Source organism: Schistocerca americana, chromosome 9 (assembly GCF_021461395.2).
Source record: "Schistocerca americana isolate TAMUIC-IGC-003095 chromosome 9, iqSchAmer2.1, whole genome shotgun sequence".
NCBI lineage: Eukaryota > Metazoa > Arthropoda > Insecta > Orthoptera > Acrididae > Schistocerca > Schistocerca americana.
Genome location: NC_060127.1, coordinates 146,453,308 through 146,479,624, shown reverse-complemented (window position 1 = coordinate 146,479,624; position 26,317 = coordinate 146,453,308). Strand labels below are relative to the sequence as shown.

Here is a 26,317-nt window from a genome sequence, read left to right as displayed (position 1 = left end):
ATGCACCTGTCCCATGCACCCTCCCACCACCACCTACTCCAGTCCTGTAACCCGGAAGGTGTACACGATCAAAGGCAGAGCCACGTGTGAAAGCACCCACGTGATTTACCAACTGACCTGCCTACACTGTGAAGCTTTCTATGTGGGAGTGACCAGCAACAAACTGTCCATTCGCATGAATGGACACAGGCAGACAGTGTTTGTTGGTAATGAGGATCACCCTGTGGTTAAACGTGCCTTGGTGCATGGCCAGCACATCTTGGCACAGTGTTACACCGTCCGGGTTATCTGAATACTTCCCACTAACACCAACCTGTCAGAATTCCGGAGATGGGAACTTGCCTTTCAGTACATCCTCTCTTCTCGTTACCTGCCAGGCCTCAATGTCCGCTAATTTCAATTTGCCGCCGCTCATACCTCACCTGTCTTTCAACAACATCTTTGCCTCTTTACTTCCACCCGACGGACATCTCTGCCCAAACTCTTTGCCTTTACAAATGTCTGCTTGTGTCTGTGTATGTGCGGATGGATATGTGTGTGTGTGCGAGTGTATACCTGTCCTTTTTTCCCCCTAAGGTAAGTCTTTCCACTCCCGGGATTGGAATGACTCCTTACCCTCTCCCTTAAAACCCACATCCTTTCGTCTTTCCCTCTCCTTCCCTCTTTCCTGATGAGGCAGCAGTTTGTTTCGAAAGCTTGAATTTCGTGTGTATGTTTGTGTTTGTTTGTGTGTCTATCGACCTGCCAGCACTTTCGTTCGGTAAGTCACATCATCTGTGTTTTTAGATATATTTTTCCCACGTGGAATGTTTCCCTCTATTATATTCAATCATTAATTTGAACCCAACGCTTATACCTTAAAGTAGACAAATTGTTTAAGCCAAAATTACAATTTGAAAACTTGTTAAATACTATGTCTGAAATTAATTAAGTCTTTGTGTGTGTGTGTGTGTGTGTGTGTGTGTGTGTGTGTGTGGTGCGCGTGTGCGTGCACACGCGCGCATGTGACAAGGGGGAGAGAGAGCGAGAGGGAATGCTAGCGCTCTCCCTCCCTTGTCGCGCGCGCGCGCGCACCCACACACACACACACACACACACACACACACACACACACACACACACACACACAGGAAAAAAAAGAATCACTAACACCTCTGAAAGATTCAGAACAACCGCTAGGAACACCTTGAACTGTTCCACTGCCCGCCATGTTTGTTTTTACAGCTGGTAAAGCAGTGAAACAGTAACGGTGACAGTGACAGTGACAACTCAATAGACAGTGATGAAGATTATTAAAAGGAATTCGTAAGTGAAACATTATGTAAATAGACACACACATAGAATTAAATAATTTCAGACATAGAAATAACAAGTTTTAAAATTGTAATTTTGGCTTAAACAGTTTGTCTACTTTAAGGTATAATTGGTTGCAGATGACAAACTGCGCAAAAAAAAAAAAAGGTCACTGTAGAAACACAACACATCAGAAAAACCACACACCATGTGGTAAAAAGGTATGAATTCGTAATTTATGTGTTTTTTCAAATATCTGTAATTACGATTTAAAAACTAATAGCTACATGTACACAAACAACAAAGAACACTCTTTATCTTTTACAGATGGAATATAAAAGCCCACTGAAGATGCTGCAACTGCAGTGAAACATGTTTGGGTTAAAAAACAAAAAATGTGTGCTAAAGGCGGACCCTATCCAAAAACATACATATTATTAGAGCAAACACAGAAGAAAAGAGCTTCAACACTGATAAAATCTTCTCGGGTTGACAGCCGAGTCAATACGTCATTCTCCGGCAATGTTTCAGCGAGTTTCTTACTTGCCATCTTCAGGCAAAGTGTCTGGTTCATGTCTCATCCAGGTCTGTATAACCGCTGGACCATGGGCTTCTCTGCATCCTCAGCGCTGTCGGGCCAATCGGATGTGAGTGGAATCGGCCCGGCATCATGTGGTGGGGAGGACACTCTGGCGGCAGGTTCCTGCGTCTTGTCTCTGTGTGGCCCGTTTATTCCATCTGCCACCACTGACCTGCCTCCGTCGGTGCACTCTCGTCGCATTCTTGCTAATGTTGTGTTCGACATGGTGCCGAGTTGGAAGCCGCTATCCTGGTTGACCACATTATCACTGACTCGTATCTTCACTGCGTCTTTAATAACAGAGCCCCGGAAACCTTTCGCTCTACCCAGCACCTTGGTTTGCTCAAATTGAAATGTGTGTTCTTCACAGAGCCTGTGCTCCACTACCGCAGGTTTTTCCTTTTGTCCAAGGCGAACACTTCTTACGTGTTCAGAGATGCCTCGTGTGATGCAATGCTGTGTCTGTCCAATATATCGTTTTCCGCATTCACAGGAAATGCTGCAGACACCCAGTGTTCTTAGACCCCAGTTATCCTTCATTGAGCCCAGAATATTCCCGATTTTTGTTGGAGGACAGAAGATGGGTTTTTATCTTGTTTTTCTCCAGTATCCTTAAAATCTTTGCTGTGGGCGGCCCTGCGTACTGAAGGAATGCCAGGCCCTTGTTTTTTCATCTTCCTGAAGCTCCTCTTCCTCCTTCTTCTTCTTGCTCATCTTGAGGGCGTCCATCTGAATTTTGGTGTAGCCATTCTTCTGGAAAGTTTCCTTCAGTTGCTGAATCCCAATAGATAAACTATCCTTGTCGCGTACGTTGTGAGCTCTTCTAATTCCATTGTGAACTTGATGTTCTCATGTCTCGTGTATGCTGTTCAGACGGTTGTGAAATTCTATTAGTGTGTCCTTGCTGTGCAGCCAGACTGCAAAAGTATTGTCCACGTACCGATAGAAGACCTTGGGATTAAGATGTGTGGTTTTCAAAGTGCTATCCTCAAAGTATTCGATGTACATTGGCGATGCGTTGTACCGGTGGGGATCCCGTAGTGACTCCATCTACCTGTTGGTAAAACTTGCCGCCAGACTGGAAATAAATGGTTGTGAGTGCATGGGAGAATAATTCCACTGAGTCTTCATTGAAATGATTTTCCAGTAATTTCAAGGAGTCCTCCTACAGCATCATGGTACATGATAAACAGTTATTGTTTACACCATGCAGATTAAATTCCTATGATTTTCTTGTATTTCATTAATGCATGTCTTGTCTGGCTCCACATCCCTGAAGTTTCTTGCTCTTAATGGGGCTTTTTTTTTTTTTTTTTTTTTTTTTAAAAAAAACCAGTGTTATGACTGGTTTGATGTGGCACATAACAGATTCCTTTCCTGTGCCAACTTTCCTACCTCAGAGTAGATATTACAACCTACATCCTCAGTTATTTGATAGATGTATTCCGATCTCTGCATTCCCCTACAGTTTATAGCTCCCTCAAGTACCATAAAAGCTATTTCCTGATGTCTTCAGAAATATCCTATCATCTTGTTCCTTAACTTTTTCAGTATTTTCCGTATGTTCCTTTCCTCACCAATTCTGTGGAGAACCTCCTAATTCTTTACCTTCTCAGTCCACCTGATTTTCGACACTCATCTGTAGCACCATGTCTCAAATGCTCCAATTCTCTCTTTTTTGGTTTTCCCACATTCAGTGTTTCACTACAATACAATGCTGTGCTTTGAACATACATTCTCAGAAGTTCCTTCCTTAAAATAAGACATGTGTTTGATATTAATAGACTTCTTGTGGCCAGGAACGCCCTTTTTGCCACTGCTAGTCTGCTGCTTGTGTCCTCCTTCATGGGTTATTTTGCTATTAAGTTGCAGAATTCCTTAACTTTGTGATCACCAGTTCTGATGTTAAGTTTCTCGCTGTTCTCATTTCTGATAATTACTTTTGTTACTTTTGGTTTTCTTCAGTTTACTCTAAATCCATATTCTGTACTCATTAGACTGTTTATTCCATTCAACAGGTCCTGTAATTCTTCTTCACTTTCACTGAAGATAGCAAAGACACCAGTGACACTCTTGGTTCTTGTACATATTGTATATTATTGTCTTTCCCTGCAGCATACTCTATGAGCTGTATAGAACACAATGAATGAATGAATGAAATTGCTGTTGATTCTTTGGTAGTTACACAGACTACGTACAGACAGAAAACTGACTCTGTAACGTAACAGATTGAGGTGAACCAACTGAAGTATCACATACTAATTTTTAGTAAACAAGCTGATACATCTTGTATTATGCATGTAAATACTTATTATTGAAATTTTTTTTTACCCACTGTAACTGTTGATTCATTATATTATAAGCAAGACTAATATTAATCACTTAATTCTATACAATGAATGTTTGTTTGTCATATTAACAGTGTCATATTTCTGATGTCTTTGTGATTTCAAAGATAAGTTAGAATATTACATAACTCTATTCAATGTAAGCATATGTCACAAATGTTCATAACATAATTCGAAAAGTAATTATATGTGTAATTAAAATTTTATAATTTCTGAATTTTAGAAACACATATATTATAAAACTGAAGTTGAAATCATTTATATTTTGTAAATATAACTTGAAAATCTCCATTTACATTTAATTAAGTATGCCATGGTGTGTTCTAATAACATAATAATTGTGATTTAGTTAAAATTCTGTTGTAAACATTAACTTGCATTACTTGTAATTTTTAAGAACGTAAAAGTAATTCGGCAGCTGCACCGCCAAAGTAGTGCATGTTGGGTGCACGTGAGTCCAAGTTGTAAAAGATCATGTTGGTACACGGATGTTAAAATTGTCTTGGTTTTGTGAAAAGTTAGTGAAGAAATTTTTGAAGATTATAAGTGAAGCATCTAATAACATTATTTTTTTTACATATTCTGATATCAGGCTACTAAAACGGCCAACTTTGAAACTGAGGACTTTGAAATTGTTTCAAGCAGATTTAATTTATTATTATTGTCGACAACTGGGTGTACCACCAAAGTAATTTGTAAAATACAGTTTCCTTCTTTTTTTATATACTTCAATTGTCACTAGCTTCATAATCACACAGAAGCAAACACAATTCTGATTGACATTTTCATTTGAAGTTTACTAAGTCAAGAAACTTTTATTCCACCATGTGTAGTGCATCAGAAGTTCTTGTAACTGTGTAGAGCTCAGTTAACAGTTAAGATTTTGCTGCTGTTCCTCAGTTTTCAGGTCACAGTGAACTAATAGTATAGTGTGAATTTGTGATTCAGCGTGGGAGTGAGTTGGTGGGATTACGTCCGCTGGACGGGGAACGCGGTGGAAGTGGCGCCGTGACGGTAGCGAGCCGCTTAGAGACAACGTTGCGCTGTCTCCGTAGCATGGCGGATGGCTGCAGCACAGCCCTGCAGCCACACGTAGATCGGGAACTGCTGTTGGTGGTGATATCTGTGCTGGCTCACCGTGACCGCTACGTCAGGGAAGCAGGATTTGCGGCATGTGCAGCAATAATGTCCTCTTGTATATGGGGTAAGTTAAGTAACTATAGAACTGACTAGGACAGCGAGGGCACCGGGCATGGTTTTTGCAAACTGTTCCCAGAAATCTGTGATAGAAACTGCTGTATATGAAACTGAGTAGAGATGTGATCCTTTTCGCAATGGGACAATGACCACATGCCCCTGTATCTGCATAAAATAAGCAAAAGGTGGTCAGACAGTTGTGAACTGGAGAGGTCAGAAAAGCAGATCATTTTGTATTACAGCCTCTTTCAAACAGTGATATGGGGGGGGGGGGGGGGGTGTTAACAACATTGCTATGCCTTAAGCGAACGTTTTAACCTTTTTCCTCACCAACAAAGTAGCTCGCAGGGACCTGCTAAGGTTCAGGGCACAAAGAGATGCAAATAGTCGACTTGTCAAGCACTTCTCAGATTACCTCAGCTACATTTTCATGATATTTTAGTTTCCAGCCAATGGGCCTTTCATGATAATACTGTTCTTGTTACTTAATATTTAGAACACCATATTTAATAGTTGTGCAGTTGTTGCCATTCTCATTTTATTTCTTATTTTAGTGTTTGCAAGTAGAATTGCTGTTCCATTTATTATTAGTACAGACAGACTTAGTTTGCTGTAAGTTGTCTGTAAGGTCATAACTTTCATTCATACTGTGTAAACTAAATGAATAGCAGCTCATATGAGATACTGTGACTTGTGACTTGACTAAGTCTCACAAAACCATTGTGTTTCTTGTAGAAAAAAAAAAAAAAAAAATGATACCCCAAAATTAAGTATAGATGGAATCCCGTAATGTGTGCTGTTATTCATGTTTTACTAAGGCTGGCATAGAATGAAAGCCCAGTCAGAGTTTATATTGAGAACTTGTGTTAGTTTGTTTATACATTATATTGTAGATTTTTATATCAGTTTTTATAATTTAACTTTCATCAGTTTTTTGTCTTGACTGTCCTTTAACGTTATCACATTCATTATTGTTGTTATATTAGTCAACAAATATTGTAAATTTCAAAATATTCTGCCAAAGTGACATTAGGTACACAGAAAAATGTTTGCCATTTTATAGGCAACATTTCATTTAAAATGGTAATGTCAATAAATGTAATGTTACAGTATTAAACCAATGCCACTCCCAAACCAGGACCCCTAATCCAAATTATCTGCCTCTGCTACTGTTTCTGCTGTAAAATCCAGCCTCACATTTCCACCATCTATCACCTACATCAACCTAACACCTTTCAGAATGTACAAGAATAAAGACAGAGGCACATTCACCTGCTCGAATGTGATCACTGTGTGACCACCAAAAATGACACAGATGAATTGTCTTCCCTTGGGACACTCAGTACTGCTGAGCAGTCTTGGTAGCATAAGATGAGACGTCCAAGTGCCTGCTACACCATACAAGCAAGTTCGATTGTTCTAACCAGCGCCAGATGTCATGGACTCCAGAAATGAGAACTTGCTCTCTAATTTCCTTCAGATCATATCACCTGCTTGTACTTCATGGTACATCAGTTACTGGTATCATGTGCCTGTCCCATGTCCATTGAATAATTTTTAGAAACATGCACATTTGTTTGCTTTTATTTATGCTAGTATGTAAAGATATGTTTTCTTGGTACACTGCAGTTAGTCATCTTTTTATTTATTTATTTGGTTCATGCTTCTTATAGTGTACAGATGTAGAAGATTTAAGGCAACTAGAACATTTATGTGCAGGACATAAAAATAAATTATACACTTTGTTGGATCACTATGCAGATAATATTTCCAGTAATAAATTGTCATGTTAATTAAATTCTGCCATAAGCCATGCTCTTTGATTTCAGATTACTCTATTTTGTAAGTTTATGAAACTGGGTGTTAAAGTATCTTCCTGATCAAATGAAAATAAAGTAATTAGAATAAATAATAACTATAAGCCTATTATAGAAAATTATCAATTGACAGCAAATTTAGAGTTGTAATATGAAACAATAAACTTCTGATAGCAGGAAACAAAATTTTAATGACACAGAAACTGAGATAGCCAAAAAGTAGTAAATTGTAGATACGAGTGCATTAGAGGAAATAAACAGATCCTGCATGAATATAAGTTACAGACCCTTGGGATATAAAAACCTTTTCTTGTTCTAGTAATGTTGTAAAGTGATTCATTGTGAAGTGAACATAACAGAATAGTCAGTACATGTATCCCAGAGGAACAAATATTTTACAGCAGATGCTGTAAATATCTCAAACTCCAATCTTTTGACATTATTTTGTGGGGGTGAGAGAATGGTGTCACATATAAGGGACCGTCAAAAGGTTTCTGTGTAAGGGCATTGCTGTAGCATGCATGCAACATAGTGTGACTCTGATGCAAGTGTATAAGTACCAACATGTAGACAAGGAATTAGTGTGGCATGCTTGTCTTTCTGTTGTGTGTGTGGTAGATGCAGAAGCTGCAGCTATGGTGATTTTATTACCAAATGCTTCTTGGGTGTTGAAGGACAAACACAAATGGACATCCATCAGAGAATCAAAAATGTTTATAGGGCAGCATGTCTGTCAAATTATGCACCAGCCTCCATGCTGTTTGCAATTCGACACAGGACACCAGTCGATCTGAGTGGCCAGCTCCATCCATTACATACAGCAACCTGGTGTCTCCATCACTGGGGAACAGTACTGTACAGTGCTGGAGAAATTATGGTGTACAATTAAGGCAAAACATATGGGATAACTGCTTGCACATCTTCATACCTCAACTTTTGTAATGCAGAACTTACACCAACTCAAGTGGGAGACACTCGAGCACCCGCTGTACAGTCCTGATCTCCCCCCAAACTATTATCACACCTTCGGTCCCTTAAAAAAAAAAAAAAAAAAAAAAGTCCTTGAAGAAGGGTCAATGGTTCCTGTCAGATAAGTATGTGCAGCAAGCAGTTACAGACTTCTTCATGTAGGATGACACCGTGTTTTAACAAGTATGTATTTTCAACTTTGTACTTTGGTGGGATGATTTCCTCAGTGCTCGTGATAATTTTGCCTGATTGGCATACAGATTCTGTTCTGTGCAGCCTTCAGATGGAAACTTGTTGATCACCCCCTTATTTTCAATGGAAGATGTAGTACTCATCAATAGAAAAAAAGTGAATTTTATTACCATTTCCTTTACATTATTCGTAAAAGTATTGGTTTTGTTTCTAATAGATAGATGTAGTTTGTCGAAGAGGAGCCTATCTGTATTTTTCAACCCATCGTGACATCTGCTCAATGTATGACTCACTACACAAATGTTGTTTCTTTGTTTGTGTGTCATGATAATGTATTCCTATATTTATTGCAAGTATGTCTAGGTTTCTATAAGAGAGACTGTTTCTGGATCACATTTTCAGGTCACTGGCAATACAGGGTGAAGCGAAATTCACGCACTCGGGCTTTGCAGCGTGACTCCTCACATACCAGCGACTGGAAGAAAGCGCAGGTCGTTCCCATTTTCAAGAAGGGTCATAAATCAGATGCGAATAATTATAGGCCTATTTCGCTTACGTCAATCTGTTGTAGAATAATGGAACATGTTTTGTGTTCTCGTATTATGACGTTCTTAGATAATACAAATCTCCTTCATCATAACCAACATGGATTCCGCAAACAGAGATCATGTGAAACTCAGCTCGCCCTATTTGCCCAAGAAATTCACAGTGCCGTAGACACTGGCGAGCAGATTGATGCCGTATTCCTGGACTTCAGGAAGGCATTTGATACGGTTCCGCACTTACGTTTAGTGAAAAAAATACGAGCTTACGGAATATCGGACCAGGTTTGTGATTGGATTCAGGATTTCCTAGAAGAAAGAACACAACACGTCATTCTTAACGGTTCAAAATCTGCAGATGTAGAGGTAATTTCGGGAGTACCGCGGGGAAGCGTGATAGGACCTTTATTGTTTACAATATACATAAATGACTTAGTTGACAACATCGGTAGCTCCGTGAGGCTATTTGCAGATGACACGGTTGTCTACAAGAAAGTAGCAACATCAGAAGACTCGTACGTACTCCAGGAGGACCTGCAGAGGATTAATGCATGGTGCGACAGCTGGCAGCTTTCCCTAAACGTAGATAAATGTAATATAATGCGCATACATAGGGGCAGAAATCCATTCCAGTACGATTATGCCATAGGTGGTAAATCATTGGAAGCGGTAACGACCGTAAAATACTTAGGAGTTACTATCCGGAGCGATCTGAAGTGGAATGATCACATAAAACAAATAGTGGGAAAAGCAGGCGCCAGGTTGAGATTCATAGGAAGAATTCTAAGAAAATGTGACTCATCGACGAAAGAAGTAGCTTACAAAACGCTTGTTCGTCCAATTCTTGAGTATTGCTCATCAGTATGGGACCCTTACCAGGTTGGATTAATAGAAGAGATAGACATGATCCAGCGAAAAGCAGCGCGATTCGTCATGGGGACATTTAGTCAGCGCGAGAGCGTTACGGAGATGCTGAACAAGCTCCAGTGGCGGACACTTCAAGAAAGGCGTTACGCAATACGGAGAGGTTTATTATCGAAATTACGAGAGAGCACATTCCGGGAAGAGATGAGCAACATATTACTACCGCCCACATATATCTCGCGTAATGATCACAACGAAAAGATCCGAGAAATTAGAGCAAATACGGAGACTTACAAGCAGTCGTTCTTCCCACGCACAATTCGTGAATGGAACAGGGAAGGGGGGATCAGATAGTGGTACAATAAGTACCCTCCGCCACACACCGTAAGGTGGCTCGCGGAGTATAGATGTAGATGTAGATGTAGATGTAAAACAATGTCTGTCACAAAATTTCATCCGGCGAGTACATCTGGCAGAAAAAGGATGTTAAAGAGTGGCAATCTGGCAACACTGCAATCACATGTATAGTAACTACCTCTGTCAACACATAGTAGTTGTGCTGTACAGTTAGTGCAGTGGATAGAGATTTGAGTTAGCATGCAGGAGGTTGAGTGTTCGATCCTGGGTTCAAGCATATGTTTTTTATTTGATAAATATTGTCCAAGTGGCACAGTATCTGGCATCTTAATTGTCAACAGCAATTGCAGCACGTCCTCTGGAAAACATTTGCACTTACATATGACAATTGCACAAATGGAAGATTGGTCAGCTTTGAAAGATGTCCTTTCCACGTCGTGGGCCCGAATTTATTCACACCAGTTCCTCTACTAGAAGCAAAACCTGTTTTCTTTGTACCCTCCTCTAATGGTCACATAGATTAGTGCCAACTGTTCTTCATGCCTCATTCAGGTCCATTACATTTTGATAGGGCCTTACGTTACCAGTAGAACTAACAATGTGCTTTGCAAATAATGTCCAAACTCGGTTACTATTTGTATATGTTATCACCTTAGTACCATTAATTGTTTCAACTGTCTATTTCTTATTTGTCTAACTATGCATTTGTTGCATTCAGCATTACAAAATGTTGTAAATTTAGGATACGTGTGACATAAGAAATGGTGTATATTACAGTATGAAATGTCAGAATGAAATTAGCAAATAAAAAAATGCACCCCCAACCCAGGATTGAACCCTCGACCTCCTGCATGCTAACCTGAAACTCTATCCACTGCGCCAACTGTACAGCACGATTAAAATGCCACTCTTTAACTTCCTTTTTCTGCCGGATGTACTCTCCATACGAAATTTTGTGAGAGAAAATTTTTTATCGCTGTCATGTGAGGAGTCGCACTGTGAAGGCCAAGTGCACGAATTTCGCTTCACCCTGTATAAACTGGTGTTCAAAACTTAAGGACAAAACTAACTTTTGCATAATGAGTCAACAAGTAATATAGCTCGATGAAATGTAGACAATATATAGAAAGAACTGCTACAGTGTAGTGCAGTTATAGAAAGAACTGCTACAGTGTAGTGTGGAAGATACGTGGAATAAATACACAATGACACAAACTGAAATGACACATTTATTCATTACAACAATTGCACTGAATTCGGTATGATTTCTGATGGTCCTTTGGACATTATAGAAGGCGGAACATTATTCTTAATTTGGTTCGTGTCCATCACGGATGAATTGCATAATCTTCAATGTGCTCCCATGTTGGCCGTAAGTTTAATGAGGAGTTATTGTGGAATTTAAGTTGGGGGTGGGGGGGGGGGGGGGGGGGGAACAAGCAGACCAGTCCATTCACTGAATACCCTCTTGTTCTGAGAGCTCCTCCACCTGTGGCATTCAGGGCAGTCACGCTTTGTCATCCATAAAAATGAATTTGGGGTCAAATGCACTCCCTAAAAGATGCACTTGGGGAAGGAGTACAGTGTCACAATAATGTTAGCCAGTGAGTGTACTGCGTGCAGAGATGTGGAGTTCAGTACACTCATGCAAATTATGCCTCCCCACACCATAACACCTGGGAGACTATCGTATTGCTGGGTGCATAATGTGTTTCCACCTCTTGCCACATGAGGGTACCTTTTAATCGCTCGACCTTGGCTTTGCACGCGGCCGTGACAGACTTTGTCTCCTCCTTGTGTGGTTATTGCTGTAAGGAAATTCAGTACTACTTCTCAAACTTCTCTTGACCTTCCATATTTATAAGCCAAATATTATCCCTCAACATATACAATGCTAACTGGGTAACGTAATACTTCTGTCAGATCATAACGTTCAATGTGAACCCTCTACATAGAGATTTATCCAAAGAAAGAGTGTAAATGTAACATTTCATTTGCCTGATCAACGTCATAATTACTATTGTCAAAAATATGTATTTTCTGGGGACTTTGCACCTCTACAAAGTAGGCCAGCAATGCGGAGAGCTTCTGTATTTACATCTGCAGAGGTGCTTCCTCTCACAAAGTTACTGCAATTGCTGTCCCTTGTTGAAGACACGTTTCCCTTGGCATGGTTCTCCACATGCAAGTAAAACAATGGATCCCCACAATATTTGCGCTCTCCTCTGTTATATGATTTTCCTTTGCAAGTGCCAGTCATTGTTAAGAATATATGGAGCACATCCACCTCCCCTGTGTATCTGACCGTTACTCAAACTCAGAACCTTGTGTTTCCGGCATGTCTTGTGACCTGCCCTCATTATGCCATCTACTTCTCTCCTACTTTTCAAACCTCACAGAAGCTCTCATGCATGCCTTTTAGGGCTAATGCTTCTGGAAGAAAGAATGTTGCAGAGAAATGGCTCAAGCAGTCCTCATGCAGAATGTGATCCTCATTGTGAGCTGTGATCATAATGCTCTTCAATGGCAGTTGTCAGCAGTATGTGGAGCACACCAAAAACTTGATAACAGACATGCATAAAATAATTATGTCAGTTCTATTGAAACTCACAATTGTTTCCCACTCTGTATGTTAATCACGTTTTACTGTCTGCTGTATACTCATTACTAAATTGTAAGGGAATCATCTGGCAACATAGACAGTAACCTTGTAATTCGATGGTGTATCTTCCTGGTATGTTAACTAAATCAAACAAACTCATTTCTGAATGTAAAGTGCTCTTATTAATATGTGACAGTGAAAATTCCAGAACATTCTTGTGTTAAGCAAGAAAGCCCAAGAGTCTTTTAGAAAATATAAAGACGAATAAAAAAGATCACAGAAAGCATGATTCAAACCCATGACTCTTTAGTTCATAGTCCAACTGTCTGTCTACTACACCACAGTTGACAGATGTTACTTGAGTCAGTGTCTTTGATCTTACAATATCCTTAAGGCTTACACATCCAGTACATTATTACCTGACATTTGATTATAACAAAAAAATGATGTATTACTAATAAATCTTCAATGTTACAATTATTTGAAATGTCACAGTTACATAGCATATGTCATACAAAAAGCCTTAACCACTGATATGTCACTTTAGTGTAAAAAATGTACGAAAAATATGTTTTTGAGAGGCACTTAATGTGCTGGTGTTTAGAAACAGCATAGCACAAAAATTTTAATATAAAATACATCAAATATAACTGGAAATGATGTAATCTGATATGGCATCTCTTACACTCTGCTTACGACATAGAAATCTGTTTCACATCTCGCTGTGCGCATTCCTCTGATTCTGCCTTTCACATTTGAAAATGCTCTGCCGCATGAAATCCTGTCTCAAAACTTGTCCAGTTCCATATCCACATTCTCTTTCACTCCGTGTATGAGGATGGCTTTAGCCACAACCTGGGTGATTACCAGATTGAATCTTTCATTCTGCAGCAAAGCATGTGCCATTTTGAGTGGGTGTCTTGCTGACTGTAAATGTTGAAGTGATGTGTGTAACATACCTGCTCTCAGTGCTGACAAAAATTGATACAAAAATTTATTTACAATTGCAGTTCACTCCAATAAATTGATTTACTTCTAATACCTTTAAAGTTATTTAAAAGCAGGAAATGATATGTATTTAATACTTAGCTTGAAGAATCAATGCGATCAGCAGTTGTTGATTGTTACTAAACCATATTCTTGTGGAAAAAGTCCTGGATTTTAATTACTTTGCATACATCATGTGGAACAGGTTACTTTTAAAATAATTTTGACAGCCATATTCAATGATTTTTCCATGTATTCTTAACTTTTTGAACCACTTCCATAACAGCTAACACCTTTGTCTCAAACAACTACGTCTATTTTACAAACTTCTGAACTAGATTGTGCACTGATTCAGATAAACAACAATTGGTGAATACTTTCATCTTGTTGCAATTTTAATTTATCATGATTTATAATAAAGAAACATAATTTTAAAACATCATAAATATGACAAAATATTCTGCAATAATGATTATTAAATTTGAAAAATATATTTTTGTTAAGAACTAAGTTTTCCTGTACTAAATTTTGTAAAATGTTTAATTTTAACAATTAACATTAATGTATAAAAACATCAAAGATAAAAATAAAGTACTTCAGTGCTGTTCAATTGTAGCATCTGAAATGTTAAAGTTATATTGTTTTGTACAAAATATTGTCTTTAAAATCACCCTGAACAGTGACAAATACTAAATGTTTGTATTTTCAACATCTCACTGCATCATTTTATAGTAAATTCTAGTTCATTTGATTAAAAAATTCTGAGTATTTTACACAAAATTAGCATTTAAAGGTTAAAGCATTATCTTTTTGGACTTAAAATTACTCAGATGACAGAATGGGAGCACGTATGCACAAAGTTGCAGTTTGTATAGGATTGTAAGCCATAAATTGCTTCAAATAGTGTTAAACCGTGGTTAATATATGATACAGATGTAAGTATGAATGTAAATATACAATAAAATAATAAAAATTATGGCTCAAGAGGAGTGTTCGATTTGACTTGTCGGCTTTGGCCATTGACGTAATGTTGTGCTGGGATATCTTAAATCACTAATTTGTTTGTGGCATAGTTGACAACTATTACTCATTTTCCATTTATGCAGTAGAAATTAGAATTAGATCTATCATAAGACATACACATAGGGCATTGGCTACCACAACGTGCATTGTGTTGCAGATGGTGAATCAGAATTTGAGCGGGAGGACATGAACCCTGTGTTTGCAGTGGGGCACGAGCTGTGTGGGCACCTGGCAAAGGGTCTGGAGGACACCTGGAGTCAGGTAATAACAGTACTGCGTGCTGGCCATAGGCAAAGACTGAGTTGGTGGCAGATTCCGTAAATGGGTGCAACATTGTATGAACTGCAATCTTACCTATATAATTATTATGTCAGGCTGCACTGAAAAAACACAAAATGTTCTACTTCAGTACAATGCAAGTACAAACACATCATCTTGGCAGTGGGTGTCAGTGTATACAGTGTATATCGGGACATAATGACTAACTTAAAGAAATCACTGATCGCACATCATTTTTTTGTCACAAAACATTATTTTTAACACATTATTCATGAATTACACACTGATAAGCTAAAACATTTTGTCCATTTGCTGAAAAACTGGAACACAATACAGGAGCATTTCTGCATGGCATGAATTCCACAAGTCTTTGGCAGATTTCCAGGGGTACGTGGGACCAGATTTCCTTGCACAGGTCGAGCAGTTTCCTTAAATTATGGACCACCCATTTGTGAGCACAGAGCTGGCACTTGTTACTGTTCCAGTTTTGTGCTATTGTGTTAATGTCAGGTGACTGTAGTGGCTCTAGTCAATAATACAAGTTCACTGTCATGCTGCTCAAACCACTGTAGCTCAATCCTGGCCTCATGGCACAGACAGTTATCCTGCTGGAAGATTCCGTCGCCATCAGGGAGGATGTTGAGCATGTTGTCCACAGTAGTGTTCATTTCGCCACAGCTGTCATGATGCCTTCGATTAGTAGCACGGGTCCCACAGAAGCCCGAGTAAACATCCGCCCCTACCCTCCAACACTTGTGCATGTTTCCATCAGTTGTTCTCCAACAACAGAGTAAAGAACATTTGTTTCTTCAGACATTTTTATTCAAGACAATGAAACAAAATTTATTTCACATATTTTTATACCTTAGCTATTTTTCCACATAGTTTTCAACCAAATTTAAAGATTTGTCACAGGCCTCCATGAGCTTTCAACTGTAGACAGTGACACCTCAACGAGCTGCGTCAAACCACATGGAAAGAAAAAGGACATCAGAAACACAGGGATGATGATGGCATTGAAACAGAGGATGACACACGTAAAGCTGAAATACTAAACACCTTTTTCCAAAGCTGTTTCACAGAGGAAGACCGCACTGCAGTTCCTTCTCTAAATCCTCGCACGAACGAAAAAATGGCTGACATCGAAATAAGTGTACAAGGAATAGAAAAGCAACTGAACTCACTCAACAGAGGCAAGTCCACTGGACCTGATGGGATACCAATTCAATTCTACACAGAGTACGCGAAAGAACTTGCCCCCCTTCTAACAGCCGTGTACCGCAAGTCTCTAAAGGAACGGAAGGTTCCAAATGAGTGGAAAAGAGCACAGGTAGTCCCAGTCTTCAAGAAGGTTTGTCGAGCAGATGTGCAAAACTATAGGCCTATATATCTGACATCAATCTGTTGTAGAATTTTAGAACATGTTTTCTGCTCACGTATCATGTCATTTCTGGAAACTCATAATCTTCTCTGTAGGAATCAACATGGATTCTGGAAACAGCGATCGTGTGAGACCCAACTCGCTTTATTTGTTCATGAGACCCAGAAAATATTAGATACAGGCTCCCAGGTAGATGCCATTTTCCTTGACTTCCAGAAGGCGTTCGATACAGTTCTGCACTGTTGCCTGATAAACAAAGTAAGAGCCTACAGAATATCAGACCAGCTGTGTGGCTGGATTGAAGAGTTTTTAGCAAACAGAACACAGCATGCTGTTCTCAATGGAGATACATCTACAGACATTAAAGTAACCTCTGGCGTGCCACAGGGAGTGTTATGGGACCATTGCTTTTTACAATATATGTAAATTACGTAGTAGATAGTGTCGGCTTTTCACGGATGATGATGTAGTGTACAGAGAAGTTGCAGCATTAGAAAATTGCAGCGAAATGCAGGAAGATCTGCAGCGGATAGGTACTTGGTGCAGGGAGTGGCAACTGACTCTTAACATAGACAAATGTAATGTATTGCGAATACATAGAAAGAAGGTCCTTTATTGTATGATTATATGATAGCGGAACAAACACTAGTAGCAGTTACTTCTGTAAAATATCTGGGAGTATGTGTACGGAATGATTTGAAGTGGAATGATCATATAAAATTAATTGTTGGTAAGGTGAGTGCCAGGTTGAGATTAATTGGGAGAGTCCTTAGAAAATGTAGTCCATCAACAGTGGAGGCAGCTTACAAAACACTCGTTTGACCTATACTTGAGTATTGCTCGTCAGTGTGGGATCCGTACCAGGTCGGGTTGACAGAGGAGATAGAGAAGATCCAAAGAAGAGTGGTGTGTTTTGTCACAGGGTTATTTGGTAAGCGTGGTAGCATTACGGAGATGTTTAGCAAACTCAAGTGGCAGACTCTGCAAGAGAGGCACTCTGCATCGCAGTGTAGCTTGCTGTCCAGGTTTCGAGAGGGTGCGTTTCTGGTTGAGCTATCAAATATATTGCTTCCCCCTACTTATACCTTCCGAGGAGATCACGAATGTAAAATTAGAGAGATTTGAGCACGCGCGGAGGCTTTCCAGCAGTCGTTCTTCCCACGAACCATACGCAACTAGAACAGGAAAGGGAGGTAATGACAGTGGCACATAAAGTGCCCTCTGCCACACACCGTTGGGTGGCTTGCAGAGTATAAATGTAGATGTAGATGTAGAATGACAGAGTCTCTTGGAAAAAAACAATTCAGCCTCGAGTATAGTGAATCAAAATCAAGTGTTTCTCAATATGGATTATCGACTAATATGAACAAAAAAGACAAAACAAACAGTGCCACCATACAACATCCAAGTACCAATAGGCCTAAGAACAGTTATCATCAACCAGCAAAAACATGTAAAATAAACCTATTGCAAGATACTCGAGGACAGAACATAGCAGCCGAATTTAAATCTAGAAGCAGTCACAAAATAACTAGCACAGTGAAACCAGGCACAAGATTTCAGGCGGTGACTTCCATGAACCATGACATGAAAACAGCAACAACAAATAACGACTTTTTTGTGGTCTTAGGAGGAACAAATGATGTAGCAAAAAACAAAACGAAAGACCTAGTAATCTCACTTAAAAGGAGGCTACATGAGCTGAGAAACTCAAATGTTATTGTCTTCTCTGTTCCACATTGACTTGATTTGCCAATCTGGTCATTGTAAATAAAGAAGTGTGAAGTGCAAATAAATATATCCTAAATATATACACAAGATTCAAAAATGTTACATTTGTGGACTTAAGCTGCATAGGAAGAAGACTCCACACATCCCATGGCTTACATCACAGCAGACTAGGGAAGGATTTAGTTATAAAACGGATCCAAGAAGTAGTGAACAGCAAATTGAATGTGCAGTGTTGTGCTATAGAGGCCACCCCTCTCAAGAACAAAAATAACGAATACTTGGGAGAATCAACCATGAAATGCCAGGTCAGTAATAAAACGATACATCGGCAGGACAAGAGCGTTGTTTCTTTTTAAGACAACAAAACCTTCTACTAGCGCAACACCAAATGCAAGTGTATGTGTTTCATACGTGCCTCAAACAGACGTCAATCGACATGAGAATAATTTATCACTTTTGCATTATAATGTACAGGTTTTAGTAAAGAGATGCTTTTGAATCATTATCACAGGACTATCTTCATATGTAGTAATAGTTACAGAATACCAGAAAACAATGGGCAACATTCAATATTGCAAATTAGAGGGCTACAACCTAGCTACGTTCTACTGCAGAACACACAATGAAGGTGGTGGTGTTGCCATCTACTCAAGAAAATTTAAGTTCATAACCACCACGGAAAAAGTGCTATGGGAAAACAATTTCTGTGTTGACAAAGATTTTGAAATTACAGTTCTTGAAATCACATTTTGCACTGTTCCTTTTATGTCATAGGTATATATAGATTTCCCTGTGGAAACGTTTATGCTTTTCTGAAATCACTTGATGGATTTTTAAGTGAATTGTCAGGCTGTAGAAGTGTAAATCTTGTCGTACTAGGAGATCTGAATGTCAACACTTCACATGACGGTCAGGAAAGCAAACGTTGTACAAATTATATCCTGTCTTATGTGGCTAAAGATCTTGTTGGACAACCCATCAGAATAGCTAACACACATAGTAGTTCAATTGATCATGTTATCACATATTTTGACTGCATCACAAAAGAAGTCGTAAATGGTCACCTCTCATATCATTTAGGCCAAACACTAGTGCTAAACTTAATACCAAATTCAGACCAAGAAAAATGTATGAATACAGGCGAATATTATCTGCAAACAACACTGCTACACTAAGACATAGTTTAAGCCACAAATCATGAAAATTAGTTATGACTACCATTGGGGGTCAACAATAAGCGGAACATGTTCACAGAAGTTATGACTGAGCACATAAAAAGAGCCATGCCATTAAAATAAGTGAGTATCCAGAAAAATCAGTCATCAAAATCTGTGCCATTAGATTTTAAAACAAAAAATCTAAAAGAAGAAAAAATGGGAAACATGTATAGTTTGATTAGCTAAGAGTTACATAAAGAATTCTACATCAGTACAAATATAAGTACCGCAAAGAAGTCAGGAGATTAAAATCAGAAAGAATCAGCCAACAGATTTGAGGTTCAAATAAAATTTCCAAGACTTGCTGGTCACTTGTAAATAAAGTGAGAAACAATGAAACAGAAGCTAAAAGTAATAATGTACAATGTGAATAATGAAGATATCTCGGATCCTCTTCCAGTCAGAAATATTTTTAATAATTACTTTATATATACAGTCGAAAATGTCTCTATGAAACAGGATATACAGCACTCATTTGAGTCCTGTAACAAACAGAACTGCAATACACTAACCCAATAAGTACATATGACATTCTGAAGCTTATTGATAACCTCATAAACAAAAAATCGGCAGGATTAGATGAAATTTCCCAATATCTATTGAAGGAATGCAAACATGAACTAATGAAACCACTAGTTCATCTAATAAACTGTGTTCTCGAAGGCGATGTGTTCCCTGACTAGTTTGAACTGTCTGTAGTGAAAAAAATACACAAAAAGTGGGAAGTAAAACATGTACAGAACTACAGACCCATTGCTCTAATCTCATCTTTCGGCAAACTGATAGAGAAAATAATAATTAAAAAAAAATCTTGGAACATTACAACAATTCTGACATATTAAGTGATTTCCAGTATGGTGTCAGAAGAGGTTGAAGTACTATGTCAGTAGCAGTACAATTTGTCCTTCATGTACCTGAAAAATGAATGAAAAATCCCAATCGGCAGGAGTATTCCTGGACCTCTCGAGAGCTTTTGATAGAATACATAATGACATGCTCTTATCAAAAATTGCAAAAAGTGGTGTCACTGGAAAACTGATGCAATCACTAGAAACATATTTAAAGGATAGACAACACTGCATGGAAATTATGTACTCTAATGGAGAAATAGTGGAGAGGAGAAGGTTGTAAGGTGCCTCTTACGTGAGGAAAACATTTTTACCAGTTTTAATAAATTATTGTCTCTTATTGATGTATTCATGATAGTTAGGAAGTGCTGTAGTCCATAGCCCGCCATGAATCAGAGAGCATTTCCCACGCTGGCTGTCTAGGTGACGAAGTGACCATATGTCGTACGTAATGGCGTGGGGCTCGGTGCTGGACCGTAGCAACAAGCGTTAGCCTGGGAAATATACATGACGGGAAGTACCGCCATCTTGGTGCCAAAGTCACTGATTTTGTTTATTTATATTTAATAATTAAAGTCATTTATGACAACATGAATACTAGGAGGAGCCTCTGGATGTTTAAAACTATTTATCATAATTTTGCCTCATTAAAATTCACACCTGTTCATTAACAAATGCATATATTAGTAAGTACAAACTTGATTGGAAATCCATGAACTGTGACGAAACTAGTTAGAAATATGGACTGCGCGCGATAGTCGGCAGTCAGCATTAAGAGCTCTCCCTGTCTTGTTCAATGGTAGCCATGCTTTCGGTTATGAGTAGTTTGTGACATGAGTGTTTCATTATTGATCTAATAGGAATAAAAGTGACATTATGGCATTCTGAATGTTAATTTCGAGTAAACAGATACCCCAAAGTTGATTGACAGCAATTTGAGGTAATTAGCTTCCACCGACAGACACATCCAATGCGCCAATGAAGAATCTGCACGGGACGACATTTACGAGAGCTGCACCACATACAGGTAGGAGGAAATCCGACGACACAACCTACCAAGATGGATCAAGGAAGGTCCGACTTACACTCGCAAATTCCGGCTGGGAATGCTGACCTGTTATACTGTACGTCACATACACCACCCTCTACAGACTCGCAGCTAAGCTGAGTAATGACAGTATCAGTTTAGGAGAGAGGGATCTTGCAAGGTCAAGTATAAGAAATATACATTTTGATGTTCCTCAGGACTCCATTTCAGGTCAAGTCCTATTCATAGGCTATGTGAATGAAAATTCTCTTGTCAATAAGCAAGCAATTGATCATTACATATGCAGGTGATACATCTGATGTCTGCTATGCAGACAATGAGCCCAGCCTAGTTGAAGAGATACATAACTTTACTGAAAAGGCAAGAGCTCACGTTGAAAGAAAGAACCTAAAAGTAAACGTAGAAAAAACTAATATTATTCATTTTAAACCAAGTAGTCCAAACAGACAGAATACTGTGATTGATGAAATTTTACCAAAAACCTGTACAGATTGTAAATTCTTGGGTTTATGCATAGATGACTGACTTTCATGGAAGCAACGAGCTGATTATGTCTGTAAAAATATATCACCCAATCTATATGTATCAAGAAGATTATCACAGTATCTTAATTCTGAAACCCCAAGGACTGTATATTATGGATTAGTATTATGGGATGGGACATGCCAAACTAATGTGAAAAGTGTTTTCATACTGCAGGAGTGAGTCTTGAGGATCATAGCAAAAGTAATACCAAGAACTTATTGCAAACCCCTAATCATTAGACACTAGATTCTTACAATTTATGCCATGTATATACTAGAAATTATAATGCTAGTGAAAAAAGACACTAAGATCACAAAAAGAAACATGGATATTCATAGCTATGAAACAAGGCATAGAAAAGATTTTTATATGGTTAACAGAAGATTAGCTTTAACAGCAAAAATCCCCTATGTCAAAGGAGCTTTTTTTAATAACTTGTTGCCAAATGAAGTTAAGATATTGACGGGGGATACTTTTAAGAAGGAAGTTAAGTGGTGGCTTATCCAAAAATGCCCCTATAACTTGAATTTATCATGAATTTCAACATAATAAGAAATAATGTAAACTAAAAAAATTTTAATTGTAAAAACTTTATACTTAGTTGAAAACGCACATGCATGTAAAATTATATGTTATGAGCAATAAATTGAAAATTGAAAGCTTCCCTATGCCTTCTGCTGACACAGTCACTCAAATCCTCTTTCAGTCAACTGTCATTTCCATAGTGCTTTCTGCTCACAAAGTTGTTCAATTTGGGCAAAAATGGTAATCATTCAGGGCAAGTCCTGGATGTAAGGTGTATGCTCAAAAATTTCCCATTTAAACTGCTAACTCAAATGCGGGTGAGCATTATGATAAGGAACCACAGCGCCACTGGACACCAGGCCACATTGTTTGTTTTGAACAGCACGGCGCATGTGGCAAAGGTCTGCCGGTAGGACATTGCAGTTCTAGTCTACATCTACGTTTATACTCCGCAAGCCACCCAACGGTGTGTGGCGGAGGGCACTTTATGTGCCACTGTCATTACCTCCCTTTCCTGTTCCACTCGTGAATGGTTCGCGGGAAGAACGACTGCCAGAAAGCCTCCGTGCGTGCTCGAATCTCTCTAATTTAGTCTCTCCTGTAGGTGTAAAGTCAGTGAGTAGGATGCCCTTGTACATCCAAAACACTGTGGCCATAATTTTTTGATGCTCAAAATTTGTTTGGGATATCATTCCATTGATGGCACTTCATTTCTGGACTTTTATGCAAAACTCAGGTTTCATCATCAGTAACAGTGCAGGTCAAAAAACAACTCATCCCTATTTTACAGTACAGCTCCCATTTATGCAAATGTGTTCATCCGTCATGTTGTATACACTTCTGTATACCCTGAATTGTCACTAACTATTTGATAAAGAACAGATTGTGAAATTTCAGGAAAGCAGAAGATCAATACATGCTGCTGGATTTTTTCCACAGTTGTTGGGTTCTGCAGTTACAACTGAAGGTCGACCTGTCCATTCTACGACATGAATGTTCATTCATCCAGCATTAAACATGATGCACCTTTTTGAAATGAAACTTTATTCATCACATTTCAATGAACTTCAGTTATCTGTGTGTAAATTTTGATACACCAAATTTTTGCATTCAGAAACCGTTTTACACTAGAACATCACACGTGTCTGGACCACTAATTTTATCATGCATTTTAAAATTGTACAAAAAACTGTATACAACCAGTCCTTCTCACAGTTAGCATCATGCCTGCACCATCAGTTAGGAAGGTTCTTTGATATGGCAGTAGGGATGGGTGAAGAATTGCGTGGCTCGTATTATCAATGTTTTTACTTTTAGAATGACCTTTGCATATACAGGGTGTTACAAAAAGGTAAAGCCAAACTTTCAGGAAGCATTCCTCACACACAAATAAAGAAAAGATGTTACGTCAACAAGTGTCCGGAAACGCTTAATTTCCATGTTAGAGCTCATTTTAGTTTCTTCCACGTATGCTCAATGGAGCACGTTACCATGATTTCATACGGGATACTCTACCTGTGCTGCTAGAACATGTGCCTTTACAAGTATGACACAACATGTGGTTCATGCACGATGGAGCTCCTGCACATTTCAGACGAAGTATTCGTATGCTTCTCAACAACAGATTCGGTGACCGATGGATTGGTAGAGGCGGACCAATTCCATGGCCTCCACGCTCTCCTGACCTCAACCCTCTCGACTTTCATTTATGGGGGCATTTGAAAGCTCTTGTCTACGCAACCCCAGTACCAAATGTAGAGACTCTTTGTGCTCGTATTGTGGATGGCTGTGATACAATACGCCATTCTCCAGGGCTGCATCAGCCCATCAGGGATTCCATGCGACGGAGGGTGGATGCATGTATCCTCGCTAATGGAGGACATTTTGAACATTTCCTGTAACAAAGTGTTTGAAGTCACGCTGGTACATTCTGTTGCTGTGTGTTTCCATTCCGTGATTAATGTGATTTCAAGAGAAGTAATAAAATGAGCTCTAACATGGAAAGTAAGCATTTCCGGACACATATCCACATAACATATTTTCTTTCTTTGTGTGTGAGGAATGTTTCCTGAAAGTTTGGCCGTAGCTTTTTGTAACACCCTGTATATTTTCTCACAACAAGTGCACACCTATAGTAATGAACATGACACTTCATTACCTCAAGAGTACTGGAACAGGAAAACACTTGTCACAGAGTGGCTGCCCTGTTAGTCTGATACACATAGGCAGAATGTAAACATTTGACTGAGGGTGAGGCTGCCGGGGCCTGACTCCAAAAGCTGTCGGCCACTGCTAGCATCTTACGACATCTGTGGCGTGCCGTACAACTGTGCACCCGGATTGCGGGTGTCGAATCTCGTGTGTGTCACTACACTCCTCCTCCTTGGGGGTGCAGTGTCACTGATTCCCTAGGCAAAAAGTGGGCAGCCACAATGTAGAGATGGTGCTCACATCTGTGGAGGGCTCAGACGTGAGAGGGGAGAGCAACTCCCGGTTGATGAAGATCTCGGAATGTGGGCAAAAGAGGCCGGCGCGAAGAGTGCCCTGACGCCACCCTGTTGGAGCGTGAGACGACAGGGTGCTGATGGGTATTCTGAGCCAGGATCCATTTCAATGTCTGGTGGCAGTGGGAAAGGTGAAGGTGACTCTGCCGTAGGCTGAGGCCACGTGGGAGACACTGAACTGGTGAGGAGCACGCCACCAGCTGGGAGGCACCAGTGCTGCTATCGGAGGCTGAGACATCGTAGGCTTGTCAGGCAGTGCTGACACAGGTGGAAACTGAGACTGGAACACAGGCAGATAGATGGCACTCAGCAACTGCGATACTAGTGAAGGCTGTGATGCAGCCAGGACAGATGAGCTGATTTTGATGGTGCCGGGCCTCCTGAACTCCCGTCCAGACAGTGTAGACATGTTGGCCATTCTGACACATAATGGTTGCCAGTAACTAGTGGGGATGCCAACCAAAACCACTCACCAGACTGTTGTCCGTGGTGGAAAGTGCTGTACAGTAGAACATCATTGCAGGTGAGAACCCGGACGGAGGACTGGTGACTGATACCCTTGGAGAAACTCGGCAGGGCTGTGGGAACCAATAGAAGTCATCTGGTAGGCCGTCAGAAAAAACAATAAAACCCTTCTCGGTGGCAAAGTCCTGCAGATATTTTTTAATCCGTCTCTTATAGGTGCGAACCATGCACTTGGCCTCCCTATTAGACTAGTGAAGAAAGGGAGGTGAGTAACATGGTGAATGCCCTACCATACACAGAAATCATGAAATAACTGGGATAGGAGCTGAGGTCCATTTTCAGCAACAAGAGTAGTGGGGAGACTTTCCACAGCAAAAATTTTTGCAAGGGTCTGAATAGTAACTTCGGTAGTGGCCAAGGAGCATCGGTCTACATATGGAAAATGTGAAAATTTGTCAATACAATCGGCCACAACACATTCAGAAATGGATCCACAAAATGTAAATAGAGGCCTTCCCAGGGCTGGGTTGCTGGAGGTCAGGGAAAAACAAAGCCATGGGAGCCGTCTATAGACTAGTACACTGGGTACATGCAACAACCAAATGCTGCAGCTCCCGGGCATTGGTGGCCCAGTAAACATGTCTGCAAGCCAAGGCTTTGGTGTGGAAAAGCCCCCAGTGACCTTCATTCAAACAGGTGTTGGACCTCCCACTATAAACTCCTGGTAGTGACCAACCTGGGAGCTGCATCATCTGTCGAGAGGAGGAGAATCCTGTCTATGCCTGAGAGACGATGGCTCGAGATGAAGTAGTTAGGAAGTGGACAGGAAGCATGGCCCAGAGGATGAAACGACCAAGCCAGCTGGATGAGGTGGATGACCTGCTTGAGGCTGGAGTCAGATGCTGTAGCCTTGGCGATATGGATACTAGTGATAGGAAAGCCACCTACTTCTTGGTGGGAGGTGATATCCAAATGAAAACACACAAGCTTCTCTCTGTCAAATTTGGGCTCTAGTCCGACGGG

The 26,317-nt window shown here is 39.7% G+C and overlaps 1 protein-coding gene across 2 annotated transcripts in view; it reads left to right on the top strand.

The window, feature by feature from the left end:
• LOC124551038 overlaps positions 1-26,317 on the top strand; it is a 147,178-nt gene that overhangs the window by 65,818 nt on the left and 55,043 nt on the right. For both annotated transcript variants that reach the window (XM_047125900.1, XM_047125902.1), the window contains exons 4-5: positions 5,170-5,425; positions 14,929-15,032. In XM_047125900.1, the coding sequence (XP_046981856.1) occupies positions 5,170-5,425; positions 14,929-15,032 (360 nt within the window). The remainder of the gene's footprint in view (positions 1-5,169; positions 5,426-14,928; positions 15,033-26,317) is intronic.